The sequence below is a fragment of the Dasypus novemcinctus genome, chromosome Y, assembly GCF_030445035.2.
Source record: "Dasypus novemcinctus isolate mDasNov1 chromosome Y, mDasNov1.1.hap2, whole genome shotgun sequence".
NCBI classification, from domain to species: Eukaryota; Metazoa; Chordata; class Mammalia; order Cingulata; family Dasypodidae; genus Dasypus; species Dasypus novemcinctus.
Genome location: NC_092216.1, coordinates 16,648,117 through 16,675,433, shown reverse-complemented (window position 1 = coordinate 16,675,433; position 27,317 = coordinate 16,648,117). Strand labels below are relative to the sequence as shown.

Here is a 27,317-nt window from a genome sequence, read left to right as displayed (position 1 = left end):
ACTGTGCTTAATAATAAAAATGTAAGAATGTTCTTAAATATGCCACCGATACGGTGTGTTAATAATAGGGTGGTATATATGGAAAAATACACCTAAAGCAAAATATGGGCTATAGTAGCAGTAATATTTTTAACATTCTCACATCAATTGTAACAAAGGTACCACCAATGTTAACTGTTGACAATAGGGTGGGTGAACAGAAATATTGTATTTTTAATTCTTATAGAATAATTTTCCATGACACAGAAACAAGCACATTTCCTTGTAGTTACAATATTTTACTCTGAGGCTTATTTGAAAGTGCATGTGGCCAGCTGCAGGTCAAAGCTTCATCTTCAGGGGAAAAAAAGATGAGCTAGGAGAAGTGTACATGAGAAGCAAGGCAATTATATCAATTAGGTTCTACATGTCAATTAACATAACCCTTGGAAAAAGGTAAACATGGAGCAAGGTCAAGTGTCTCAATGGACAGGGCCTTTGAACATCTTGAACTTTATATAGGTACATACTTCTGTGGGATATAAATGTTTCCATTTTTGTCATGGGTATGCTTTCTGAAGAGAGGCCTTTCCTTGCCACAAGGTTACTGCCCTCACAGTACCTTAAAAAATATTAACTTCCCACCTGGGAAATACCTGCTATTTTCTCAAATAACATGGCTAAAAGCTCTGGAATATATACAACTGCCTAGTAAAAGAAAACAGGTTAATAAGCCAACCCCTCAATCTTAATGCTTGTACCTATGAATCTTATTCCTATACTAAGCAATGCCTAAATATAATTAATGAGTAGGGGTTGCCTCCTGAACACCTACTTGCTCAAGTATGGCCTTTCTCTAAGCTGCATTCCATTAATACAGTCCCTACCTGCCCCCCCAGGATGGGTCATGAGTCCCAGACATGAGCCTCCCTGGCATGGAGAGATTACCAAGCATTAATCAGCAATGCATTTGGAAAAAGACCTAGGCCAAAATGGGGAAACACTGAATAAAACAGAGTTTTTATGGCTAAGAGATATCAAAGTGAGCCAGGAGATCATTCTAGGAGTTACGCTTATGCAGGTGTCAGGTAGATTTCACAGAGTGCCATGTAAAGAAAAACTCAAACTAAAGTTTTCCCAAGGGCTAGACACCAAAAGCAAGCCATATGTTTACAATCAACACCTCCTCCAGGGGCTCTATCTGGAAAAGTAAGACAAGCTACTTCATCTGTATCACATAGTTCTACCATTTATAAATCACCTAATCATGATTCTTCTTTTATTTGAAGCTATAATCTTCAATTTACTTGTAAGTATTTTTCTGAGAGTCTTAAAGCCTTCAGTCTGTTTCTATGCCAGTTGAGCCCTTCAACCTAGCAGGTATATGGTCAAACTCCCACTCTCCCATTCTTCAGCATTGCCCTTGTCAACTAATAAAATGGTGAAAATGGACCAGCTTCTTCCTGAAGGCAAGGACTATCTTCAACTGCAAGCAAAACAATTCCTTTCCACTTCCCCGTAATATCTATATCCCTCCTCAGCTTGAGCCAGTCAGAACTAGCATTGCCCCATCAAGATTAAAAAATGAACAAAAGTGAAGGGGGAATGTAACTACTGACTAGAGCATATTTGTGGTTATTGTAGTGGTAGTCTTGTGTTAACTGAGTAACCTGTAACATTGATATAAAAAATAGGTAAACAAAAACGTTTAGAAAAAGACCAAAGGTGGGGAAGGGAATTAATCAGTCAATTACTGTTCTCCACTTTACATAAATAAAACTTTAAGATGGTAATGAAAAATAAATAACTTAGGAAATGGGTCCTCTAAACATTTAGTTCTTGGCGCCAAGACAAGGCTAAATATAAAGTGTTAAGGTAAATATTTGAAAAATGAAGAGTGGATATTCAATATTGATTAAAGGAATAGCAAAATACAGGAAAAGCTTAGGTACATTCTTTTCCCTTCTGCCATGAGGAGCATGACAGCTGGCTTGTGGAGATGCTAAGAAGAGATGAGAGGTGAATCTGCTGAGGTGGCCCAAATTACCTAAATGCCCTGGGATAGGGAAAATTGGCCTGGGAGAAGGTGGAATCAGGCAATGAACTAGAACTATGCAACACACCTAAGGGAGGGATCCAGTAGGACATGCTTGGTAGGCTTCTAAAAGCATATTTAGAGCTCCCAGCAAGGGGTGGGCTCTCTCAAAGAGATGAAGTGTCATGATCTGTGGTGAGATGTTTCACCAGGATCCCATCTGAATTTCAGAGGCGAGCTCTCACATGGGCTTCCTGCTGCCCTGGGAGGGAGTGAAGTGAGGAAGGGGGAAAGAGAAAGGACAGATTCTTTTTCTTCTTCTTCTTCTTTATTTTCTTTTAAATGTTACATTTAAAAAAATATGAGGTCCCCATATACTCCCCAACCCCCCAAAACCCCACTCCTTCCACATCAGCAACCTCTTCCATCATCGTGGCACATTCACTGTACCTGGCGAATACATTTCGGAGCACTGCTGCACCACATGAACAGTGGTCTACATTGTAGTCTACACTCTTTCCCCCTGAGCAGTTTATTCAATTGCAAAGAGGACTCCTTGCTTGAGGCCTTGTCTGGTCTATTTTGTTTGTTTGTTTTCTTGTTTCTCCTTCCTTTTATCCACCCCCCACACACACACTGTTTTTCACTCTTTCCCCTTTTCTTCCTTTTTTTCTTTTTCTTTTTTCCTATTAAGTGCTGCAGGCAGTGTTTGTTGTTTGTTGTGTTTCCTCATCCTTTAGATCCTCTTTTCTATGCATGCTGATTTTAGCTACCAATGCTAACTATCCCCTTTCCTTTATATCTATCTTATCTTCCATCTTCTGTTTTTTCTCACACATTCCACCTCTCCTTGTTTAGCCCAAATGTTTCTGACTTTTATTTCTAACACCTCTATTCTGGTTTCAATCTTTTATTCACTCTTTATGCTATTTTCCTTTCTTTTCTCTTTCCCTCTCTCCTGACAGCACTGGCTTTCTAATTGATACAATATTCTCCATGTTCAGTTTCCCATCTTATTGTGCGTTCTCCACATTTTTATTGTTATAAATCTACCCAGGTTACATGAGTTTAATATTCATTCTCATAGTTGTCACATAATTCTTCTGCCTACATTTACTACCAATACGACTATTATATATATATTTTTCTTACTTCTATTGCATTCCCTGGCCCCAATAAAGAGAACTTAGACAACAACAAAGAAATAGAATAAGAATGAAGACTTAACACACACACACACAAAAGCACCTAAATAAACCCCACGACTAGACAGAGAAGCTAACTAACTGAGCAACCCCATCAACATAAAAGGATGACCTGACAGTAACATCAGAGGGGTCACACTTATGCACACCGCAGCAGGGCTGCAGACACAGCCAAAGTAGATACAAGCCCAGGTACTGGTTCTCCTGAGGGCTACAGAGACCCACAGCTTCTACGGTCATGGCAGATGGCTCTGGAGTTCAGTGCCAGGTCAGAGGGTCCCACTTTGGAGTTTTTGTTCCTGTGTGTGATGGAGTTGGACTCAGATGTGACCTTTCTACACATGTCTCTTTTGTCACTTTTAATGGACCTGTGGTTGACCCTGGGGTTGGTGTTTATTCAGGAGACCTGAATCTCTGGACTGTCCATGTGGCAGCCAGGCCCCGGTCAGCAGCACACTTCCAACTCCTACCCTCTGGTTTATTGAACTTACCCTGGCCAGCTAACAGGCAGGTGAAGAAGGTCAACTACCACACCAGGGAGTCAAAAGTGCCTACAATTGCAAACAGGAGAACTGCATCCATCACCATGTGGAATCTAAGCCCCCTCTTGATAAAGAGGTAGAGTGGATATAACCATCCCAGGGTCCACAGCCTGGAGGAGTACTGTATGGAATAGAGTGGACTTACTGATATTCTACTTTGGAACTATTGTGATTAGTAATGGAAGAAATTGTACCATTGATGTGGAGAAAGTGGCCACAGTAGCTGCTGAGGGTAGGGAGAGGGAAGAAGAGATACGATGTGGGGGCATTTTCAGGACTTGGAGTTGTCCTGCATCGTACTGAAGGGACAGATGCTGGTCATTGTATGTCCTGCCATGGCCCACTGGGTAGACTGGGGGAGAATGTAAACTACAATGCAAACTACAATGTAAACCACTATCCATGTGGTGCAGCAGTGCTCCAAAAAGTATTCACCAAAAGCAATGAATGTCCCACAATGATGAAAGAGATTGTTGATGTGAAAGGAGTGGTGTGAATGGGGAGGGGAGTATATGCGGACCTCTTATATTTTTTGAATGAAACATTTAAGAGAGAGAGAGAGAAATTACAAACCACACCAATAATCAGGAAAACATGGCCTAATCCAATGAACAAACTAAAAACCAGGAAAAGGAGCAGAACATCAAACAACTAATCAAAAATCTCAAAATAAATATCATGGGCCGATTTAATGAAGTGAAGCAAGAGACTAAGGGTATTAAGAAAACACCTGGAGAGCAAGCAGAGGAAATTGTAAACCTATGCAAAATGATAATGGATATAACGGTGATGAATGGCACAATCCAAGAAATCAAAAACACACTCTTGGCAAGTAACAGCAGATTTGAAGAGGCAGAGGAAAGAGTTAGTGATGTGGAAGACAGGACACCTGAAATCAAACAGATTGTAGAAGTGATAGATAAAAAGACAGAAACAATACAGCAGGGACGTAGGGACCTGAATGACAACACAAAATGCACAAACTCATGCCTGACAGGCATCCCAGAAGAAGAAGAGAAGGAAAAGGACACAGGGGGGTATTGAGGAAATAATGACTGAAAACTTCCCGAATCTACTGAGGGAGATGGAAGGACATGTCCAGGAAGCACAACACACCCCAAAAAGCATAAGTTCCAACAAGCCTACTCAAAGACATATAGTTGTCAAATCATCCAATGCTCAAGACAAAGAGAAAATATTAAAGGCAGCAAGAGAAAAGAGAAACATCACATTCAAGGGAAGCTCAATAAGACTAAGTGTTGATTTCTCATCTGCAACCACAGGGGCAAGAAGGCAGTGGTATGACATTGTGAAAAAAATTTTTTTTCCACCCAAGAATACTCTATCCAGCACAGATGGCATTCAGAAATGACCAATAGTTCAAAATATTCACAGAGAGACAGAAACTAAGAGAGTACGCCAATAAGAAACTTGTCCTTCAAGAAACACTGAAGGGAGTTCTGCAGGATGAAAGAAAAAATAGGAGAGAAAGAGTTGTAGGAGACTGTTAGAACAACTGAAAATACAGAAAGAGAAGAAGAAAATACAACAACATATGACATACACAAATCCAAAGAATATATAGAAAATATAAGTAATTCCCTTGAGAGTAATAACACTGAATGTCAATGGATTAAACTCACCTGTCAAGGCACCAGGACTGGCAGAATGGATAAGGCAATATGACCCACCTATATGCTCTCTAGAAGAAACCCATCGTAGACCCAGGGATTCAAGGAGGTTGAAGGGGAATGACTGGAATACAATCTTACAAGCAAATAGTAAACCAAAAAAAGGCAGGTGTAGCTATGTTAAAATCAGACAAAATAGACTTTAAAAGAAAAACCGTTCAGTGAGACAAAGCATGGACACTACATATTAGTGAAAGGGATAAACTTACAAGAAGAAAGAACAATCATAAACATTTATGCTCCTAAGCAGGGTGCCTCCAAATATATGAGGCAAACACTGGAAAAACTAAGTGGAGGAGTAGATGACTCCACGATTATAGTGGGGGAATTTAATACACCACTATCACCATTGGACAGAACATCTCAACAGAGACTCAATAAAGAAACAAAGACTTTGAGCAATGTATTAGAGGAGCTGAACCTAACAGACATTTACAGAACATACCACCCAAATACAGCAGGATATACATTCTTCTCAAACACCCATGGATCATTCTCCAAGACAGACCATATGCTAAGCCATAGAGAAAATCTCAATGAATTCAGAAAGATTGAATCATACAAAATAATTTCTCTGACCACAGCAGAAGGAAACTGGAACTCTGAAAGGGCCATAGACCCAGATTAGTCACCAAGAAATGGAAGTTAAGCAACACACTCTTAGACAAACAGTGGGTGAGGGAAGAAATCTCAAAAGAAATCAGTAACTACATCGAAACTAATGAAAATCACAACACGGCTTATCAAAACTTATGGGATGCAGAAACAGCTGTTCTGAGAGGGAAATTCATAGATAAACTTTCATACATCAAAACAAAAGAAAGAGCTAAAACTGAAGACCTAACTGCACATATAGATAAATTAGAAAAAATAAACAAATAAATGAAATACCACCCCGAAAGGAAGAAGAAAGAAAGAACAAAGATCAGAGCAGAAATAAATGAAATAGAAAATGAGAAAGCACTAGAAAAAATGAACAAAACAAAGAGCTGGATCTTTGAGAAGATCAATAAAATTGACAAACCCTTAGCTAGACTAAGAAGGAAAAAAAGAGAGAAGATGCAAATACACAAAATAAGAAACAAAAATGGGGATATCACCATTGACCTCACAGAAATACAGACTATCATAAGAGGATCCTTTGAAAAACTGTATGCCAACAAGAAGGACAATTTAGAGGAAATGGAGAAATTCCTAGAAACACATAAGCAGCCTACATTGACAAAAGAAGGAATTGCTGATTTCAACAATCCAATCACAAGTAAAAGAGATAGAAACAGTCACTTAAAACCTCCTGTCTAGGAAGAGACCTGGGCCTGATGGCTTCACAGTTGAATTCTACTAAACATGCCGGAATGAACTAATACCTTTCTTGCTCAAACCCTTTCAAAAAATCAAAATAGAAAGAATGTTGCCTAACTCATCTATGATGCCAAAATTAACATAATACCAAAGCCCATCAAAGACACCACAAGAAAGGAAATTACACACCAATCTCTCTAATGATCTAGATGCGAAAACCTCAACAAAATACTTGCTAATCATGTTCAACAACACATTAAATGAATTATACAACATGACCAAGTGGATCTCATCCCTGTGTTCAAGGATGGTTCAGCATAAGAAAATCAATCTATGTAACACACCACATAAACAGATCAAAGGATCAAAGGATAAGAACCCCATGATCATATCTATAGACACGGAAAAAACATTTGACAAAATACAGCACCTTTTCTTGATGAAAGCACTGCAAAAGATAGGAATAGATGGAAACTTTCTGAACATGATAAAGGGTGGTAATGAAAAACTCACAGCTGACATCATTTACAATGATGAAATCCTAAAATCTTTCCTTCTAAAATCAGCCACAAGAAAAAGAGGCCCACTATTAGCCCTCCTATTTAACATTGTGCTAGAAGTACTTGCTCAAGCACTGAGGCAAGACCAGATATAAAATTCACCCAAATAGGAAAGGACAAAGTCAAAATTTCACTTTTTGCAGACAACACGATCCTATACCTAGAAAGCACTGAGAAATCTGCAACAAAACTTTCAGAACTTATAAATGAGTTTAGTCAAGTCACAGATTATAAGATCGATATGCAAAAATCAGGAGCATTTCTGAACTCCAGTAATGAGCCATCTGAGAGGAAACTGAAGAAACAACTACCATTTACAATAGTAAATTAAAAAATCAAGTACCTAGGAATAAATTTAACTAAAGAGGTAAAAGACTTATACACAGAAACCTACACAATACTGTTAAAGGAAATCAAAGAAGTCTTAAGTAATTGGAAGAATACTCCCTGTTCATGGATAGGAAGACTAAATATCATTAAGACAGCTATCCTACCCAAACTAATCTACAGATTTAATACAATAGCAATAAAAATCATCACAGCATTATTTAATGAACTAGAAAAACTAACTATTGAATTTATTTGGAAAACAAAGAGGCCCCAAGTAACCAAAGGCATATTGAAAAAGAGAAATGAAATTGGAGCAATCACACTATCTAACTTTAAAATATACTATAAAGCAACAGTGGTCAAAACTGCATGGTATTGGCACAAGGGTAGACATATTGGCCAATGGAACTGAATTGAGAGTTCTGATATAGATCTTCACATACACATTCATCTAATATTTAACAAGGCCACCAAGCCCATTCATCTGGGAGAGAGGGCCTCTTCAACAAATGGTGCTTGGAGAACTGGATATCCACATGCAAAAAAAATGAAAGAGGATTACGATCTCACACCTTACACAAAAATCCACTAGATGGATTAAGAACCTAAATATAAGAGCCAAGACCATAAAGACCTCGGAAAACAATGTAGGGAGGCATCTACAAAACCCTGTAATTGGGAATGGCTTCATGAACTTCACAGACAGAGCATAAGCAGCAAAGAACAAATAGATAAATGGGGCCACCTCAAAATTAAAGCCTTTTGCACCTCCAAAGAGTTTGAAAAGAAAATGAAAAGACAGGCTATCCAATGGGAGAAAATATTTGGTAACCATATACTTGGTAGGAGACTAATACCCTGCATATATAAAGAAATCCTGTATTTCAAAAATATAAAGACAAACAATCCATTTAAAAAATGAGCAAGAGATTTGAACAGATACTTCTCCAAAGAACAAATACAAATGGCTAGAAAGCACATGAAAAGATGCTCAAAATCACTAGCTATTACGGAAATGCAAATCAAAAGTACAATGAGATACGATCTATCACAACTTGTACTGCCGGCTATTACAAAAAACAGAAAACTACAAGTGTTGGAGAGGATAGGAAAGAATAGGAACCCTCATCCACTGCTGGTGGGAACACAGAGGGATCCAGCCATTCTGGAGAACAGTTTGGCAGTTCCTCAAAAAAACTAGCTGTAGATTTACCACATGACTCAGCAATTCCACTCCTGGGTATATATCCAGAAGAACTGAAAAGAAGGACACAACTGAAAACAAGGGTGATATAGGCACCCCAATGTTCATAGCAGCATTATTCACTATTGCCAAAAGTTGAAATCAACCCAAACGCCCATCACCAGATGAAAGGGTGAACAAAGTAAGGTATATACATACCTTGGAATACTACTGAGCTGTAAGAAGGAATACAATACAAACACATGGGATAAGGTGGATGAATCCTGAAGACATTATGTTGAGTGAAGCAAGCCAGGCATTGAAAGACAAATACTGCATGAATTCTCTAATATTAAATTAGCAAACCAAGCTGTCTCAGACAGCAAGAGGCTGGATGATAGGCTTACAGGAAATTGTGGGGAGAAGAAGTTTGTGAGCTGATGCCTACATGGGTGAAATCTATGATTACATGGAGGTAAGAAGTTGTACAGGGAATGGATAAGGTGGGGGCATAAGGTTACTATTGGGTAGGCCTTTGCAGACTTGATGGGGCTAGGGTTGGCAAGATGGGTCAGATGGCCAAAGTACCTGGGGGAGGGTTGGGGAAATAGATGGAAATGGGAGATTACAGGATATATGGTTGAAACTATAATGTTGAGATAGGTCTTTGGCAAATCTAATAAGGAATGGTTACTTGTTTATGGTACTTTAAGGGGGCATCTGGCACAAGGGCAGACTTCTAGGGAGGGTGTGAGCGCTCATCTTGTCATTGTGTGTTACAGCACTGGGTGGAGACCCATACCATGTGTGAGAAGGTGTACCCCCATCCTGGGGAGGCCTGATCTTCTAAACAGAGGGAAGGGTGTCTCAAGAGAGAATTGGTGGTGGTGGACTTGGCTCAGTGGTTAGGGTGTCCGTCTACCACATGGGAGGTCTGCGGTTCAAACCCCGGGCCTCCTTGACCCATGTGGAGCTGGCCTATGTGCAGTGCTGATGCGCGCAAGGAGTGCCAAGCCACGCAGAATTGTCCCCCGCGTAGGGGAACCGCACGTGCAAGGAGTGTGCCTCATAAGGAGAGTCACCCAGTGCAAAAGAAAGTGCAGCCTGCTCAAGAATGGCACCGTACACATGGCAAGCTGACACAACAAGATGACGCAACAAAAAAGAAAGATTCCTGTGCTACTGACAACAGATGCAGACAAAGAAGAAGATGCAGCAAATAGACACAGAGAACAGACAACCGGCGGAGGGAGGGCAGTGGGGAGGGGAGAGAAATAAATAAATAAATCTTAAAAAAAGAGAGAGAGAGAATTGGTCCCTCCCAATATGGGAGGACAGTCTAGTACATCAAGCCCTCAGCATTTGCTACACATATCTGTGAACCTAGTACCCAAGTAGTGAAGCTTGGTTGTCAATGTGGGCCCTGAGGGGAGGTGCAGAGAGAAACAGAATAGATGGAAGCAGGGGTAACTGGGTGGCACTGGAAGTGTTCCACAAGACTGTGCAATGATGGATATAGGACATGTTAAATTTTACCAAAAATGTATAAAAGTGTGTAGTCTAAAATGTAAACCATAATGTAAAACATAATGTAGCTAAAAATTTAGAAAAGTACACAGTCTAAAATATAAACCATAATATAAACCAAAATGCAACATGTTTGGTAGCTATGTTTCAATATCAGTACATCAGCTGCGGCCAATAAAACATGAACATGTAAAAATATCATTGCTGGGGAGGAGGTAAAAGGGTTTGATTTTGGATAAATGCGAGTCTCCTATATTGTATATTGATTTAAATTGATCTAATACATTTTTGAAGAAAAAATTAAAAAGTTAAAATAAAAGGATGTAGACACTGAGGAAGGAATGAAAGAAATTACCAGCCACTGTACATATAAGGCAACACCTACTACAGTGATAAAAGGCAAAATGTCAAAAACAAAGTTTTATGACATTTTTCATTTTTTAATACCCCAATTTATTTTTTAGCTTTACTTTAGTTTTTCTAAATTAATATGTATTCTATTTCTAACCTTTAAACCTAACATTACTATTTCATTTTCCTAGTAATTGAATTTGGCAATATATTAGCCTTCATTTTTGAGAGGTAGAACTATGGTGGGAGAGGAACACGGGTGCGGCGTATTTTTGATGGTGGACACATGGTTGAGAGGGTGTTCTCCAGGGCATGTAGATAGGGTATATAAAAATGTTCCGATACTCATTGGGCAAGTTCATAGTAGAGTTAAAAACGACAACTGAGGGATTGCTGAGTTTGTAGCCAGGGGAGCTCTGCCATATTCCCCAGTGGAACAGCAACAATCCCCCAGGTGCAAGGGCAAAGACCAGTGAGGAAGGATGGTCCAGTGATGAGCCCTTGATGCTAATGACTATGCTTATGAGCCTGTGTGTCTGAAATTCCAACTAGGCCTAGAGCTGCAGTGTGCCTAAGAGTTACCTCCCACTCTCTCAGCCAAACTCAGCATGTGAATGCGTTACCTTCCCCCCCAGCATGGGACATGACTCCCGCAGATCAGCCTGCCTGGTATCCAGGGATTACTCCCAATCACCAGCTGGAGATGCAACTAGGAAAAAACCTTGAAAAATAGGGGAACATGGTAAAGACAAATGAGTTTACATGGTTAAGATACTTCAAGAAGAGTCGGAAGGTCAGCAAAGGAGTCGCACTTACTGCTCATCTCAGCATGATCCCAGAGACAGCCAAAGTAGATGCAACTCAGGTACTGGTGCTCCTGAGGGCTATGGAGACACACAGGTTCTAAAGTCATGGCAGATGGCTCTGGAGTTCAGTGCCTTATCAGTGAGCCGTACTTTGGAATTGGTGCTCCTGAGTGTGATGGACTTGGACTCAGATGTGACCTTTTTCAACACATGCCTCTTCGCGCACTTTTACTGAATCTGTGGTTGGTGCTGGGTTGGTGTATAAGTAAGAGACTTGAATCTCGGGACTGGCCAGGTGCACCCTGGGCCCTGCGCCTCAGTGGAGTTGCAACACCTACTCTTGGTTTTCTTGGACTTCCCCAGATCAGCTAACAGGGGGTGGAGAGGGTCAACCACCACAGCAGTGAAGTGAGAGTGCCTACAACTGCAAACAGGAGAATCACATACATGAGCCATGAGGGATCCAAACTCCCTCTCGATATTGAGATGGAGTGGACATCAACATCCCAGGGTCCACAGGATGGCGGAATAAAATATGGACTAGAGTGGCCTTACCGGTATATTCTACTATAAAACTATTGCTAATGGCAGAAATTGTATCATTGATGTGGAAACAGTGGCTGTATGGATTTAGAGTTTACTTATAGAATACACTCTCCCCCAGTCCAGTCAGAGGATTATGGCAGGACATATAATATCCAGCATCTGACCCTGCAATTTCATTATAATAAGTCCAAGTAAAGAAAATACTCCCACATCACACCTCTTCTTCCCTGTCCCTGCCCTCAGCAACTACCGCAGCATTAAAAAAATACAAGAGGTCCCCGCATACCCCCCACCTCCCCTCACTTCATTCCTCCCACATCAACAATCTCTTTCATCATCACCGGACATTCATTGCATTTAGTGAATACATCTTGGAGCACTGCTGCACCACATGGATAATGGTTTACATTGTAGTTTACATTCTCCCCCAGTCCACCCAGTAGGCCATGGCAGGACATACAATGTCCAGCATCTGTCCCTTCAGTATGACGCAGGACAACTCCAAGTCCTGAAAATGCCCCCACATCGTATCTCTTCTTCCCTCTTCCTACCCTCAGCAGCTACCGTGGCCACTTTCTCCACATCAATGGTACAATTTCTTCCATTATTAATCACAATAGTTCCATAGTAGAATATCAGTAAGTTCACTCTAACCCATACTCTATTCCTCCAGCCTGTGGACCCTGGGAAGGTTATGTCCACTCCACCTCTGTATCAAGAGGGAGCTTAGATTCCACATGGATGGTGGATGCAATTCTCCTACTTGCACTTATAGGCAGTCTTGGAATTTTTTAAAAGGCCTCCCATCACAGAAGGAGATGTGGCTCAAATGACTGAGCTCCTGCCAACCACATGGGAGGTCCTGGGTTTAGTTCCTGCTGGTGCCTAAAGAGAAACAGTGACAGAGAGTGCACACAGAAAATGGGCACAGACAGCAGAGAGTGAAGGTAAGCATAGAAGGGGCAGAATAAATGAATAAAATAAATCTTAAGAGAACAACAAAAGCTTTCCATCACAAGTGACAGAATTTTCTCTCATAATACAGCCTTTCAAGTCATCATCCTACAGACCACAGTTTTTGTCACATTCCAGCCCCTGCCTCTACTCTGAAGACATACACACATGCAGAAATTTGTCACAAAAAAAATCTGAGATACAGAGAGAAAGTTCTGGAGATACTTAATGTGCAAATAAACACAGTCATTAATGAAAGACTTCATAAAGTGTAGATGAAGAGAGAGAATGACACAGAAAATCACACACAGAAAGAGAGAACAACACAGGCACTAGAGACTGAGAAAATGCATTTTAAAGAGAACAGCTCATCGAGACCTATGTCATTGAAGACTTCTCGTACCTTGCTATCTACTGATATTAGTAAAAAATAATTTAAAAACAATCATCTGCTGGAATCAGGCTTAAGGGCAAACAGAAAATACAGAAATATCTACTCAAAAATCTACTAACTTTCTGTAAGAAGACTAGAGATGTGCTTTTTTTAAAAAATTTTGATTTTAAAGAAACTTTAGATTACATAAATTGTTACATAAGAAATACAGGGCGGGAAACGGACTTTGGCCCAGTGGTTAGGGCGTCCATCTACCACATGGGAGGCCCGCGGTTCAAGCCCCGGGCCTCCTTGACCCGTGTGGAGCTGGCCCATGCACAGTGCTGATGCGCGCAAGGAGTGCCGCGACACGCAGGGTGTCCCCCGCGTAGGGGAGCCCCACGCGCAAGGAGTGCACCCATAAGGAGAGCCGCCCAGCGCGAAGGAGGGAGCAGCCTGCCCAGGAATGGCGCCGCCCACACTTCCCGTGCCGCTGCCGACAACAGAAGTGGACAAAGAAACAAGAAACAAGACGCAGCAAAAAGACACAGAAAACAGACAACCGGGGGAGGGGAGGGGAAATAAATAAATAAAAATAAATCTTTAAAAAAAAAAAAAAAAAGAAATACAGGGCATTCCCATATGCCTCCCTTCCTCCCCCTCCCACACTTTCCCACATTAACAACATCCTTCATTAAGGTGGTGCACTTGTTACCATTGATGAACACATTTTGAAGCACTGGCACTAACCATGGATTATAGTTTATGTTATAGTTGACACTCTGTCCCATGCAGTTTTGTAAGTCATGAGAAAATACATAAGGGCCTATATGCATCCTTGCAACACCAAGCAGGACAATTCCAATGTCCTGAAAATGCCCCCATATTACACCTACTTTTCCCTCGTCCTCTCCTCAGGACTTCCAGGGACCACTGCCTCCACATCAATGATAAATTTCTTATATTGCTAAAATAGCGATAAGTCTAAAATAGAATAATTGTACATCTACTTTAGACCACTGTTCATTCCCTAATCCTGAGGATTTGGGGATGGTGATGCCAACTAAGCCTCTAATTGAGAGAGGGCTTAGATCACATGGGGCAGATGGAGGGAACTTTGTTTACGGTTGCAGACACACAAAACTGAAAGAATATCAAATTCCCATCCTGGGGAGTTCTGCTACATTCCCTAAAGAGTCAGCAAGAATGCCCCAAGTACAGGGGTGGTGTGTAGTGAAGGAGGATTGTCCACTGATGGACCCCTGATATTGATGACAGTGCTTATGAATCTTGTCTTTTGAAATTAAAATTTATCCTAGTATTATGTGTTGCCTAATAGTTACCTCCTGAGGGCCTCCTTATTGCTCAAATGTGGCCTCTTTTTAAGCCAAACTCAGCAGATAAACACACTACCTTCCCCCTAGCATGGGACATGGCTCCCAGGGATAAGCCTCCCTGGCCAAAATGAATTATTATCAAGTGCCAACTAGAGATGTGCTTTTAAGCCAATGCCACTTGTTATCCTTGATTCCCACCTTCCCGACCCAGATCAAAGAGGCAGTCTCCATTCCAGGTTTCTGCTCCCTCTCTGCCCATCTCAGTCAGAGGGCTTTCTTCCAAGAAGGAAAAAAGACCTCAGAATTTCTGATCTTGATCTACTGCCACTGAGGCTAAATACACTCAAGTGTTGGGGGCTCCTTTTCCACCAATCCCCTATTTGTGGATAGGAGGTTTTCCATTTTAAATGATGTGCTGAGATACCCAGACCAGATAATTCCCCAGTCACCTAATGAGAGGTTCTATACCAAAAGAACTAGTGTGAGAGAACCTCAGACTTCTGCTTGAAGTACAGTTAGTGCTCACCTTAGATACCGCATCACTCAGGGGAAAAAAAAAAAGGCATGCCATTGTCCCCATACCAAGCTAAAGGGACTTGGTTCAGATTTAGCCATGATTGGAGGGAGAGGGGAAGAAGGGCAGAGCCATAGAAGCAGGAGAGAGGAAGAACTAAGACAAATATGAGAAGTTCTCCTATGTTAGAGTAAATATCTAAACTGGGTATCAAAAGCTATTCCTTCAAAAGAGACAAATTTGATTGGATTTATTGATAGGGCAATTTAGGCCTAGAACTTTGTTTAAAAATATTGAGAAAATATAGACAGCAGGTTGCAGAGTTTTAGAGTTGTTTGTTAGGGAAAGAGAGAAACAGTATACAAATAATGCAACTATCAACCGTCTATGGTGGGCATGTATAAAGCTGAAGAGTAACATGAGTGGGATACTCCTGGGTGGGTGTGGTGGGGGATAGAGTTCATTAATTAATACACCCAGTCAGTATAAATAGGAAAATAATGACATTTAGCCCCAAAATGCAGTGGGGAGACCAGTTCCCAGAGTTGTTATATTTTTTAAAATGGCCAGTATCCAACAAAAATATTACCTGGCATGCAAAAGACAGAAAGCTTTACATATACAATGGAAAAAAATCTGATCCACAAACTCCTCTCATAGTGGCGAGATGTCAGATTTAATGGGAAAAAAATCTAGAACACAGCCATTTTAAATATTTTCATGTTAATAAGGGGAAGCATGATTAAATAAATAAAAGACATGATGACAATGTTGCATCAAATAGTGTCTATTAACATAGAGAAAGATACAATTTTCTAAAAGAGGACTGAATTTAAAAGTACAAAATACTAAAAAATTCACTAGAGGAAATAAATAGTAGGTTTGAAGAGAAAGAAGAATTAATGAACTTATAAACAGATTGACATAGACTTTGCAGTCCAAATGATAAAGGGATGAAGAAAAATGAGAGCCTCAGAGATATAGAAGAATACAAGCATATGCATACATGCATAATGAGGGGAGAGAGGTGTGAATAAGGGAAAAAAAAGAGAAGAAACATATTAGAAGAAGAAATAATGGACATTTGCAAATGTTTTGGAAAACAAAAATAGACATCCAAGAAGCTCATCAAATTTGAAGTAGAATAAGTGCAAAGAGATAAAAACAGAAATATTTTTTTAAAAACTGCTGAAAGTTAAAGGCAAAAATACAGTCATGATTGCTCCAAGACGAAAATGTCTCATCATTTACAAAGGAAACCCAATAAGATTAAGAGTTGACTTCTCAGCTTTCTTCTTAGCCATATTCAGAGTGCTTTAAGATACAGAAATTCCGTATCCAAATAAACTCTATCCAAAATGAAGTAAAATAAAGAAATTCCCAAGTAAAAAATGAGGAAATTGTTTCTCACAGAAATACATTACAAGAACTTTCCTATGAAGTTTTTCAGGTTCAAAGCAAAGGACCCAGACACTAATTAGGATTAGAACACAAAAACAAAGAACACCTGTAAGATCCATTAGAGTTAGTGCTACAACACTTTCATCTGAAAGGATTCTGACCTAAGAAGCAAAGTAGTAAAGGAACAAAGACACTGTCTACAATGAACTACTCCATACACCTTGGCAAACATATTTACAATTCTAAGGATGTGCCACTCTTTTCCATAAAAAGAAAGGCCAGGACTTTCATTTTATGTAACAAACTGTTCTTATAGATTGTTTCATTCCAGATAAGGTTTATTTTTTTGTATGGTAAAAATATAAATGAGTGTTCTGTAGTATATTGATTTTACTAAGTGTAAATGATAAATCCTGTTGGAATTGCCTGGGGTCTGCAAAAAGCATGGAATTAAGAGGTGGAGGTACTGGGGGAAATTTAAGAACAGAATTACCCCTAGAGTTCACCTATGAAGTTCACTATCAAAGAACAAAGTGGAGATATGCAAGGCTTTCTGAAAGGGAGGAAGTTAAGGCAAGAAGCAGAGGGAAGATAGATTTGTCAAAACTTCAAGTATTTTCCCCAGTACCATCCTTGAAAATAATAGCACTTGGGAACCAATGTCCCAATAGGAATTCCATTGCCAGAGTAGAGGCTACTAGAGAGAGTTGTAACCAAAGAATTTTGTAAGCTGAAACCACCCTAAAAATACCATTCTTAAGTGAGATGGCAACATCAGATTATATAGTCTGATTCTCTTAGAAATTAATTCACTGCCTTTCTCTTCACAACTGGAGTGGACCCTCTATGAGATATCCCAGTGTTGCAGTTAAGCACTCAGACTCTGTTTCATACCATCTGATCCAGCTCCTGGCTCTACCTCTCATTAGGTTTGTGATATTACAAGTTACATAGCCTCTGAGATTCTCCATCTTTTAAGATTTAACTGCTCACCCTACCTAATGTGCTTATTTGAGGATTATGTGATGTAATCCCCGTGAAAAGCTTCTTACTCTGCATATCAAAAATTTATTTTTAGAGTAGGCTGACCATTATGAAGAAAAGGCAGAGTGAGATTAATAGCAAGTTCTTGACAGATGCGGGGAGCAGGGAGGGGGCGGTTTGGAGTCACTCAGTGTGAATTCTTATTAAATGGTAGGCTACCTTTCCTGAAGGGAGAGGACTCTTGGACTAGGATGCATAGATATTCAGTGAAAGACAAGATATAGAAATTGTGTAGTACAGCACTCAGACAAATATCTAAACGTTGAGGCTGATGTGAAAGCACTACAAAAACTGGACTGCAAATGAGTTAAATTTTTGTACTCTGGGAAGGAAACAGCTGTGTTTTCTAGGTTGTACATCATGAACAAATCAATGGCTAATGGCATTACTGGGTAAAGTCAACAAGAGTACTTTAGAACTTTGTTACCTGCATCCATGGTAGTATTTCCTGCATTTCATGCCAGGGCAGACCAGACCAGAAATGAGCCATGGCAGCAAAGTGCTGGCAGAGAATGTTAAGTGATCAGAGGAGTTTGTCCCAACTTTTCCTCTATGCTTCAAATACTGATAAGGGCAAGACCTTATCAAGAGAATTGACTAGCTGGAAAGGACAATGTAATCTTCAGAAACAGGCCCAGTTCATACTCCTATGTCCAAGCCGAGACTGCTGCCCTATCCTCCACATGCACAGTTAATGGAATTATTGTTTTATTTTCCAGTTCCTAGTGAGTGAGTTGGCAGGAGCTACAAGAGTTCCTTGAAGTCTAAAAATCATGACTCTGGAAAAGTTTCCTTCAGTCCTGTGTGTGGTTGGGTGATGGGAATAGCCTTTAGAGCCTATCAGGAATCTCTGCGAGAGCTTCAGCTGCCTGCCTCAAGAAAAGTTTCAAACCCACACAGAAGGTGGCTACGTTTGAAGGAGTGTGGGAGATTTCGTGAACTCTGATATCAAACTCTCAACCTTGATAGTGCTGCTGTAGCACAGACCATAGTTTGCCCATAAAAACGGGAAGGTGGGTTCTATTCAGAGCCAGCAATGTCAGTGTAGGAAAGTCAGTGACAGAGATGCTCACGAGGACTCTTTCATCTGGGAATGACAAGGAAGTCCTGTGGTAAACAACCTCCCACTTCCATCTACAGCAGCACCAATTCTTCAGTGTAATCCATGGATTAGAGCTGTTTCTGGGAAGTAACCACATATTATTATATTATGAAGCAAGTAAATGCTTGCCCTTCTTAGTGAGGCTTTCAAGGTGTGGGTTGGTCTGCTACAGTAAAATTGCACTAATGGGGCTTGAGTCAGAAGACACAGATGATCTAGGAAAGGGAAGAGTCACCAAATGGACAGGCCCTGTCTTTGAAAGATTTTGAGTCAAAAACCACTCAGGAAATAGAAGTCAACTAGTTTCAGTATTTCATGGGGAAGAAATGTTCTTATGTTGAGTCTCAGTTATCCTAAACTTTTGAGTGCATCACCTAATGGGAAGCTTGGACCAAAGTTTAATCCTATCTGTAAAAGAGGGCTAATATAAAAGGGTCGACATCTGGGAATGTTGTGTAAAGAGTACACCAGGATAAATGTATTTGTGAATTTACCAAGTTCATTCTGCCTGAGTCTATTTTTGTCCCAAAATAAAGTCTGAGAGAAGCACAGGAACTCATCTGAGATACTATCACAAGGAAACTTACTTCTTTAATGCAGTTCCCCATTTCATTTCGTTACTTAAGCCAGAAATCCAGTAGCACATTTACCACTTTCTCACGGAAATGTTCTTTCTCCACGTTCCCTGCCTCAAGGTATACACCTATATGCTGGCAGTGCTGGTACTGGCAGTGCAACTATTAGCATGCCAAGAGGTCTGCATTAATATAGATTTGGAAAACATTTTGTTCAAAGATGAAGTATTAACATTTCCTCCATCCTGCCATTAATTTGAATGAGAAATAGCTGTATCAGGTAAGCTCTATGCAAGCAACATAGCACAGATTCTAGGTCTTATCGGACTGTGATCCCCTTTCTCATGAAGCCCTTATTTTCACCTTCTCTCACTTTCCTTGTGAAAATAATAAGCCTACAATTAATGGGCCACTCTTTTCTATTCCCCTATTACCTAACAACTGACTTGGTAGGAAAAATTGTGTTTCCAACTGGAATTCCAAGGTATGTTACTTCCTCTCTCTCCACCTTTATACGTGTGAAAGTTCATAGACTTCTACTTCCTAGGTATGAAATAAAAATGCCCAAAGTAAGTAGAGTTTTTTTTTTCCCATTGAATCCACTCCAAAGAAGCACAAATATGCACAATGATACATACTTTGGACCTCTTGGTGTTTATTGTTACTTAGTATTATCATTCCATGTTTAAGCAAACTCATTCTTTGTATTTTCCACCACTAGCTTCATTCTTCATTTCTCAATTTTGTAAGAGAATGGGGGTTGATTACTTATTTCCTGCATCTGAAGTGGTCTTCTGCTATTTTAGTAAAGTTTGATGGTTTTCTCTCTCCGGATCCAAGAGAGGGGGGCAATCCCTGGAAAACACACACACGCATAAAAGATATTTAAATTGCTATTTCTCAAAATTAAAATTAAGTAGTTAGGTCAAAGTATCTTGGTCCTCCTGGACTGTCCACATTTTACTGACTTTGATATCTTTAAATTGTACCTCAGAGTTTAAAATTGTCCTCCACAATCTATGCAATATTGCCTAAATTCTCTGTATGGCTGTGCGATATGAGTACATGTGAGTCTTTAAAAAAACACTGTGGCAATCAAAAAGATAGGATCAATTCCATAAAGACTCGTAAATTTTATAGAGGTAAGAGAGCCCCAAACCTAAATATAGGAGCAAAGCATGAGCCCATACCTGTGGAATAATGCTTCAAAGAAGTGGAGATGATGAATCACGTGCATCAAGTGTCCATTCCAGTCATCCTCCTTTACCTTGTTTAGCTTTCTCTCCCATAAGCAGTTTTGTACTATAGTATCCCTTATAGGGTAACTACTTACTGACCTGGAGTTACGCTATGACTTACTTTTACTGTCTATTCCTCTACCAGAAGAAAGCAGCTTCAAAACACATTTATTCCCCACCATCACCACCCTACTTGAGATCCTTACCTGTCTGCCTCTCTGTTCCCTCTTCTTGTCTCTTATATCCTTAGGTAGTACTGCAGGGGATTCAGCCAGAGATCCTCACAGATGATCTGGTAATGGACAAAGACAAATGAGCCAGCATCCCCCACGGATCTTGGAAACCCACCAAGGCCATTTCTGATACTGCCCTTAGGGGACTTACCTCAGCAATTCTATTAGATCCTGCAAAGTTATGGTCAGACAACCAGTTGAAGAAGTTAAGGCTGGTATTGGAGTTACTGTAGCTGTTGGTCTGGCACTCATAATCACCGAGCCATTGGATTGGAGTGGAATGAGATGCCTTATATCCTGTAGAAAGAAGAAGATAGGGAGAGGGTCTTGTTCACCAGTTCCCCAAACTACCCACAGAACGACCTCTTACCAGTGATAGTAATGTCATACTCCTTAGTGATCACTTCATTTTGGAAGTAAGGGTTTCTCCCAAAGAAAAATATGATTTTGCAACTATTTGTAGGATGGATGAACTCTTCTACCTGAACAGGGAAAAGCAGAGACAGGAAAAATCACTCCAGGCCTTGCCTGATTCTATGCTTAATAAGTTCTCCCCTCACTTATTCCTATACTTTAAGCATCCCATCTCTTACCTTCAAACTGATCATATAGTTGAGCATATCCTGATCCTGGTCGCTGATCATTGCTGACATCAGAGGATGGTTCAGAATCTGCACTGGGTTAAGGAGTCAAATACACGAGGATGGCAAGGGTAAAAATGGTCAACACACCTGGAAAGCAATCAGAAGTAGGAAGACACATTTCCCAGAAAACTGCTATTGCTAGTTTATCTCAGTCAACCTCCATCCTTCTTTAAAAGCCTCCTTATATCCTATTTTCTGAGAGCTCCTGAACTTAATTTTTGTATGCATACAGGTGTCATGCCTGAAAATAGATGTTCTGAGGACAATCATTGATTAACCAGTGAAAATTTGGGGATGTTTACTTGAGGCAATGAATCTTAGATAAGCTTCTCTGGATTCTAAAGTGAAGCAAGAGTATATGATTAGAGTTCTAAAAGGACCATCTGATGAATGGGAAGCCATTTATAAGCCGAGTATATTGCATGGTGTCAAAATGCGCCCACAAAGACACAATGCTTAGTATGAAAAGGAATCTATGTGTTGAGGACCTGTTGTTTGCAGGCAGGTACCGGCAGTAATAGGCCAGGACAAATGATAAAGATTGCCATACAGAACCAATCTCTACTCAGTTACGCTAATAAATACCGGTTCTTTAAATGTGAAATGTGTTACGGAACTTCTATGTTATTCTTAATTCTATTAAAATATATATGGGGAAACGGACTTGGCCCAGTGGTTAGGGTGTCCGTCTACCACATGGGAGGTGTCCGTCTACCACATGGGAGGTCTGTGGTTCAAACCCTGGGCCTCCTTGACCCATGTGGAGCTGGTCCACGCGCAGTGCTGATGTGCGCAAGGAGTGCCGTGCCACGCAGGGGTGTCCCCCGTGTAGGGGAGCCCCACATGCAAGGAGTGCGTCCCGTAAGGAGAGCCGCCCAGCGCAAAAGAAAATGCAGCCTGCCCAGGAACAGCGCCGCCCACACTTCCCGTGCTGCTGACAACAGAAGCAGACAAAGAAAAAGACGCAGCAAATAGACACAGAGAACAGAGGGGGGGAGGGGGGGAATTAAATGCCTAAATAGACTTTAAAAAAAAAAAAATATATATATATATATATATATATATTTACCACCAGGAAAAATTCCTGTGCTTTGCTGAAAAGTTACGGATTCATCAAAACTTCTGCAAGTGCTGAAGGTGGCCATTTGCTTCACTCGATACACTTAATTCAATAAGTATTCCATCCCCCCACAGGATTGCCTCCTTCCTCAGCCCTGACTTCCTCCCCCATCCTCTTGCCTAGTCCACTCCCATTGGAACTGTACTAAGGATACGATTTGTTTGTTTGTTTAGGCTCTTATGATCTTTTTTATTAAGGTATAACTAACATACAATAAAATGCACAACCCGTAGTTTGTTCAGTTTCCGCAACTGTACAAACCCACATAATCACAAGTCAAAACAGGATTTAGTACATTTTCACCACCCCAAAAGTTTCCTTGTGTCTCCTCAGTCAAACCCCCTCCCTGCCTTCAAGAAACCACTTCTATCACCAGAAAGGAGCTTTTTCTGCTCTTGGAGTTTAGCTAAACGCAGTTGTACAAGGATACGGTTTTGAACCAGAAGCCACGAATACGCTCAATGATGTTGCTTCTGCGCTCCAGGTGCGGCTTAAAGGCCTGCCTCAGCTTGTGCTTCAGCCGGCAAAAGGCCCGGTTGGTTCGGACTTTCACGCTGCTCAGCTCTAACTGCAGGGCCTCTAGCGCCTCCACTGATGTCTGGGCCGCCTCCGCATCATACCCTGGCTGGGCCCGCCCGCACTCCTCCTGCCCCTCCTCCAGGCTTTTCTGCTCCGCCTCTCGCTCCTGCTCTTGCACCTCCTCTTCCGCCACTACGTCCACTACCGCCATTACATTCTCCAGCACCATGTCCTCCTCCATCACCTCCATTTCCGGCAGCTCCTCCACCCAGAGCACCGCGGCCTCCTCGCAGGGCGCCTCTCCCGTCTCCATCCCTCCAGCTGGGTCCTGTGCCTCCGCCCCTGCCCTGCAGCTCTGTGGGGACCGCTGGCCAGGGCGCCCGAGCGACTCTCCTACCAGAGGGCCGCTTGCCAGGCCACGGAGGTGTTCTGAGCGTGCCTGGGGAGCCGGGCCTTCGCCAGGACCCGCTTCACTCGCCATGTGGCCCGGGCCGGTGCAGGCAAGGACGCCGCACACGCTCTCCCCAGGCCACGCCTGCGGGTACACCAGCGGCTCTGGGCTGAGCGGGTGGACCCCCGGCAGCCTGTGGCGTGTGGAGCTGGGCGCATGCGCAGCGCTTGGTGACGGCAAGACGGCCAGTGGCGGGAAAGCCGCGCTTTCCACGCCCCACGCCGCTCCCCCCCCCCCCACCCCTCCGGCGGCGCAGAGCCCTGGCCCCTCCCGCTCCTGCCCTTCCCCGCTCCTGCCCCGCCCTCACACTGGGCTGGAGCAAAGCCTGCGCCTGCAACCCGCAGCCCAGCCTTCGAGGGAGCGAGTCTGCAGGGCGCTGCTCACCTCCAGCAGGCTGGTGGGGAACGTGCGTGGCGCTCAGTGAAGGTCAGGTCAGGGCCCGCGCGGGGACCCCGGCTGGTTCTGGGGCGGAATTTCCTAAGCCATGGAGGCAGACCCCGCCATACAGGATCTGGCTGCCCGCAGCGATTATCCCGCCCACAAAACCTAAGCGGAGCCGGGAAAACTGCGCCCTGGCAGCCGAGCACCGCTGCCCGGAAAGGCGCCCTGTTCTTCCTCTTTCACGTTTCCTATTGTGGGCACCGTTAGCTCGACCTACACAAATGTCTCTCCTTGCTCGTTTTTCAGTGGAGAGAGATCGTGACGGTAAGTAGTGCACAGAAAGCATACGCATATGGAACCCAAGATCATGGGGTCACAGGTCCTGCACTCTTTCCTATAACGTGAGGGAGAAGGACGGAGTAGATTCTTCCAAGCTGGTGACCTAAATCCCTCAAAGGAAAAACTGTCGCCGCTCAGGAAAGAAGACGCTTTGGGGACAAGGTCCAAGACTGGCTGGAAGGAGTTTTGAAAAGTATATTGTATTTTTCCATATCATACATTTTCTTTTACTTTTTCTTTCTGTCTTCCTGATGTACACAGCTGTAATGGATGTTCATCTAAAAATACTTTCAGAACCTGTTTTATTCCATACCAAGAAAACCATAATATTTATTTCCTCTCCTTTTACCTTTATACAAAAATAATTGTAATAAGTAACAACGCATTAAGATAATTAATTCAAAACCCAGCAATTCGTGGTCAAAGTGTAATTGACGTTGAGGCAAGTTTGATTGTGTCTCCACACCATGCCAGATCATACTGTGGAAAAATCACTGGGGAACTATTATGCTAGCCTGGAGAAACAAATCTCATTAGGACTTGAGGAAACCAGGCAAAGATCTTAACTCCTATTCCAATTTACCGTTTCTTTGCCTCCCTTCTTTTAAAATGGGGTGTAAATGTTCTTCTGATATGTTCTATTCCTGGGTCTGTCAAGCTGAGAAGGAAGATCCACAGTCCTCTTCTTCTGACCTGACAATTCTTTTGATTTTCTCTATCAGTGTATGGGCAAACATAAAAGGAGGCTACATAACCATGTATGGCATTTTATCTCATGAAGTTCTTTAGGACAATTTCTTGCCAGTTGGCCCCCCAAGCATGGTCTTTCTGGGAATATAGTTTATAAGGAGTTAAGCAGAAATAAGGCAAGTGGTTAATGACAAGTGCCTGTTTGTATACTATGGAATAATATTCTGGGTCGTGGCTAGTAATCCTGATAAGGGGCACTAACCACTTCTGGAGTGATGTCATCATCATGTCAATGTACAAGTCTCTTAGAAAAGCCTCCCCAGAGATGGAGTGAGTAAAAGGCCAAATTCTGCTTGCTGGAGGACAGCAGAGATCAGAAAATAATCCACAAATGCTGATTTGAAGAAACTGAAAAATCATAGGCAGGAGAAATCTTTCCCATAAAGAAGGCCAATTTTCATGACCCTTCGCCCTTATTGGGTCCCTTGCAACTCAGTATCCACACTGAGGCAGCGCAGTGCCACATCCGTCTCACCACATATAAAGACTGTTGACAGAATCATATTTAGAAACTCCATGCATCCCCAGGCACTGGAACCTACGTCTGCAGAGACCCAGAGGAGAATACAAGCCTACAAAGAGTACAAAGCAGCTCACTCAGGCAAGATCTCAATCTTTTTGTGTGTGTGAGAGAGGTGTGAGTGTAAATCGATGCCATCTTGCCCCAGCTCCTCAGGATACTGCCTTTTACAAACATGATTAATTTATGCAGAGAGAGCATTCAGTTTAAAAATACAATGCCAAAGAATGCAGCCTTCACAAAGGTATTACGTGTTCTTTGCCAAGATTTTATTTCTCAAATCATACAATGCATTTTATTAAGTGCTAGTTGGTATCCTAACAATAATCTGTTTGAAGCTCATTTTATTTATTTATTCATTTATTTGTTATTAATTCATGTACTGATTTTATCTTTAAAGAAGCTTTAGATTACATAAATGTTACATAAAAATATGGGGGAATCCCATATACCCCACCCATTCCTCCTCCCACACGGTTCCCCATTAACAACATCTTTCATTAGTGTGGTTCATGTGTTACAATTGATGAACGTATATTGAAGCATTGCTGCTTACCATGGACTATAGTTTACATTATCATTTATACTTTGCCCCACACAATTTTATGGGTTTTGGCAAAATGTATAATGGCCTGTATCCATCATTGCAATGCCATGCAGGTCAATTCCAATGTACCAAAAAGCCCCCATATTATACCTATTCTTCTCTCTCCCTCCCCCTCAGAACCTCTGGTGGCCACTGCCTTTATATCAATGATATAAGTTCTTCCATTGCTAGAATAATAATGTCTATAATAGAATAATATGTCTACTTTAGTCCATCATTCTTTCCCAAGCTTGAGGGTTTTGGGATGGTGATGTCTACTCTGTTTCTGATTGAGATGGGACTTAGATCCCATGTGGTAGATGGATAGAGCTGTCTTAATTGTAATTTATTTGGGATGGGTAGTGTCCATCTTCATTCTTTTGTTAGCTCTCCTATTGAGTCCATTGAACTCATTTTAGAGTTGAAATAACAGAAATCAAGGAGGTAAAGTTATTTGACCAAATGCAGGTGGCAGGACTAGAATCTGTATCTCTTACTCCCCAGCCCAGTGATTACTTTAACAGCTCTTGGAAATTATGTTTTTAATAGGTGTACATAGAACAGAGTACAAATTTTCACTTGAAAAGCTTAAGAAAACCTAGAAAAATACAATAGTAAAATTTTTGAAGCACTTAAAATATGGTTCTTTCTACTTCTCCTATTAACAGGATTTTAAAGGGTGGATGGTGTTTCCATTCTAACTTAATTTTTTCCTTACCCAAATATCCAAGTTCATAAATGTAAACACATCTGATGACATGCTTCCTTATCATCCTTCTATTATGATACAAGGATTACTGAGAATTAGTAACGCCAGCTGATATCATTTCCAGGTTTTTCAAGCTCCCTAAGAAATAAATAATGATACACCTATTTTACAATGTAAGAAATGTACGGGTAGACATTAATTGTTCCACAGCATTCACCAAGAAAGTGATAGAAACAAGATGTTAACCTATATTTAAAATCTTTTCAAAACGCTTCTCCATTTTAATAGATTATGCCTGTTTCCATGATTTGTCTGCATGGGCACATGAGGTGTCATAGGGAATATAAGATTTCTAGAGCCAGTGGAGGCATTTGTCTTTAATTATTGTACGTTAAGTTTATGAATAACTGGGCTGTCCCAAATCCTTGGCTTATTTTGTGAATAAATTTTGCACATTCCACTTTAGTTCA

At 41.3% G+C, this 27,317-nt stretch overlaps 1 protein-coding gene across 1 annotated transcript; it reads right to left on the bottom strand.

Moving 5' to 3' along the window:
• Window positions 1-19,988: 19,988 nt before the first annotated feature.
• Window positions 19,989-23,676, bottom strand: LOC139438335 (testis-specific Y-encoded protein 4-like). The gene is made up of 6 exons (XM_071213427.1): window positions 23,023-23,676; window positions 21,422-21,499; window positions 21,199-21,310; window positions 20,980-21,125; window positions 20,802-20,887; window positions 19,989-20,212 (listed from the first exon to the last, which is right to left on the bottom strand). Exons 1-5 carry the CDS (start codon window positions 23,590-23,592, stop codon window positions 20,834-20,836), a joined length of 960 nt encoding a protein of 319 aa, XP_071069528.1. The 5' UTR covers window positions 23,593-23,676; the 3' UTR covers window positions 19,989-20,212; window positions 20,802-20,833.
• Between the last annotated feature and the right edge of the window lie 3,641 nt (window positions 23,677-27,317).

Bases quoted from the DNA above. Each gene is read 5' to 3' on its own strand.
- LOC139438335 (XM_071213427.1), bottom strand. From the start codon at position 23,592: ATGGCGAGTGAAGCGGGTCCTGGCGAAGGCCCGGCTCCCCAGGCACGC. The intron at 21,500-23,022 runs GTATCCTTGTAC...AACCCAGTGCAG, and splicing joins GTGGCTTCTGGTTCAAAACC to ATTCTGAACCATCCTCTGAT. The intron at 21,311-21,421 runs GTAAGAGATGGG...TTCCCTGTTCAG, and splicing joins ACTATATGATCAGTTTGAAG to GTAGAAGAGTTCATCCATCC.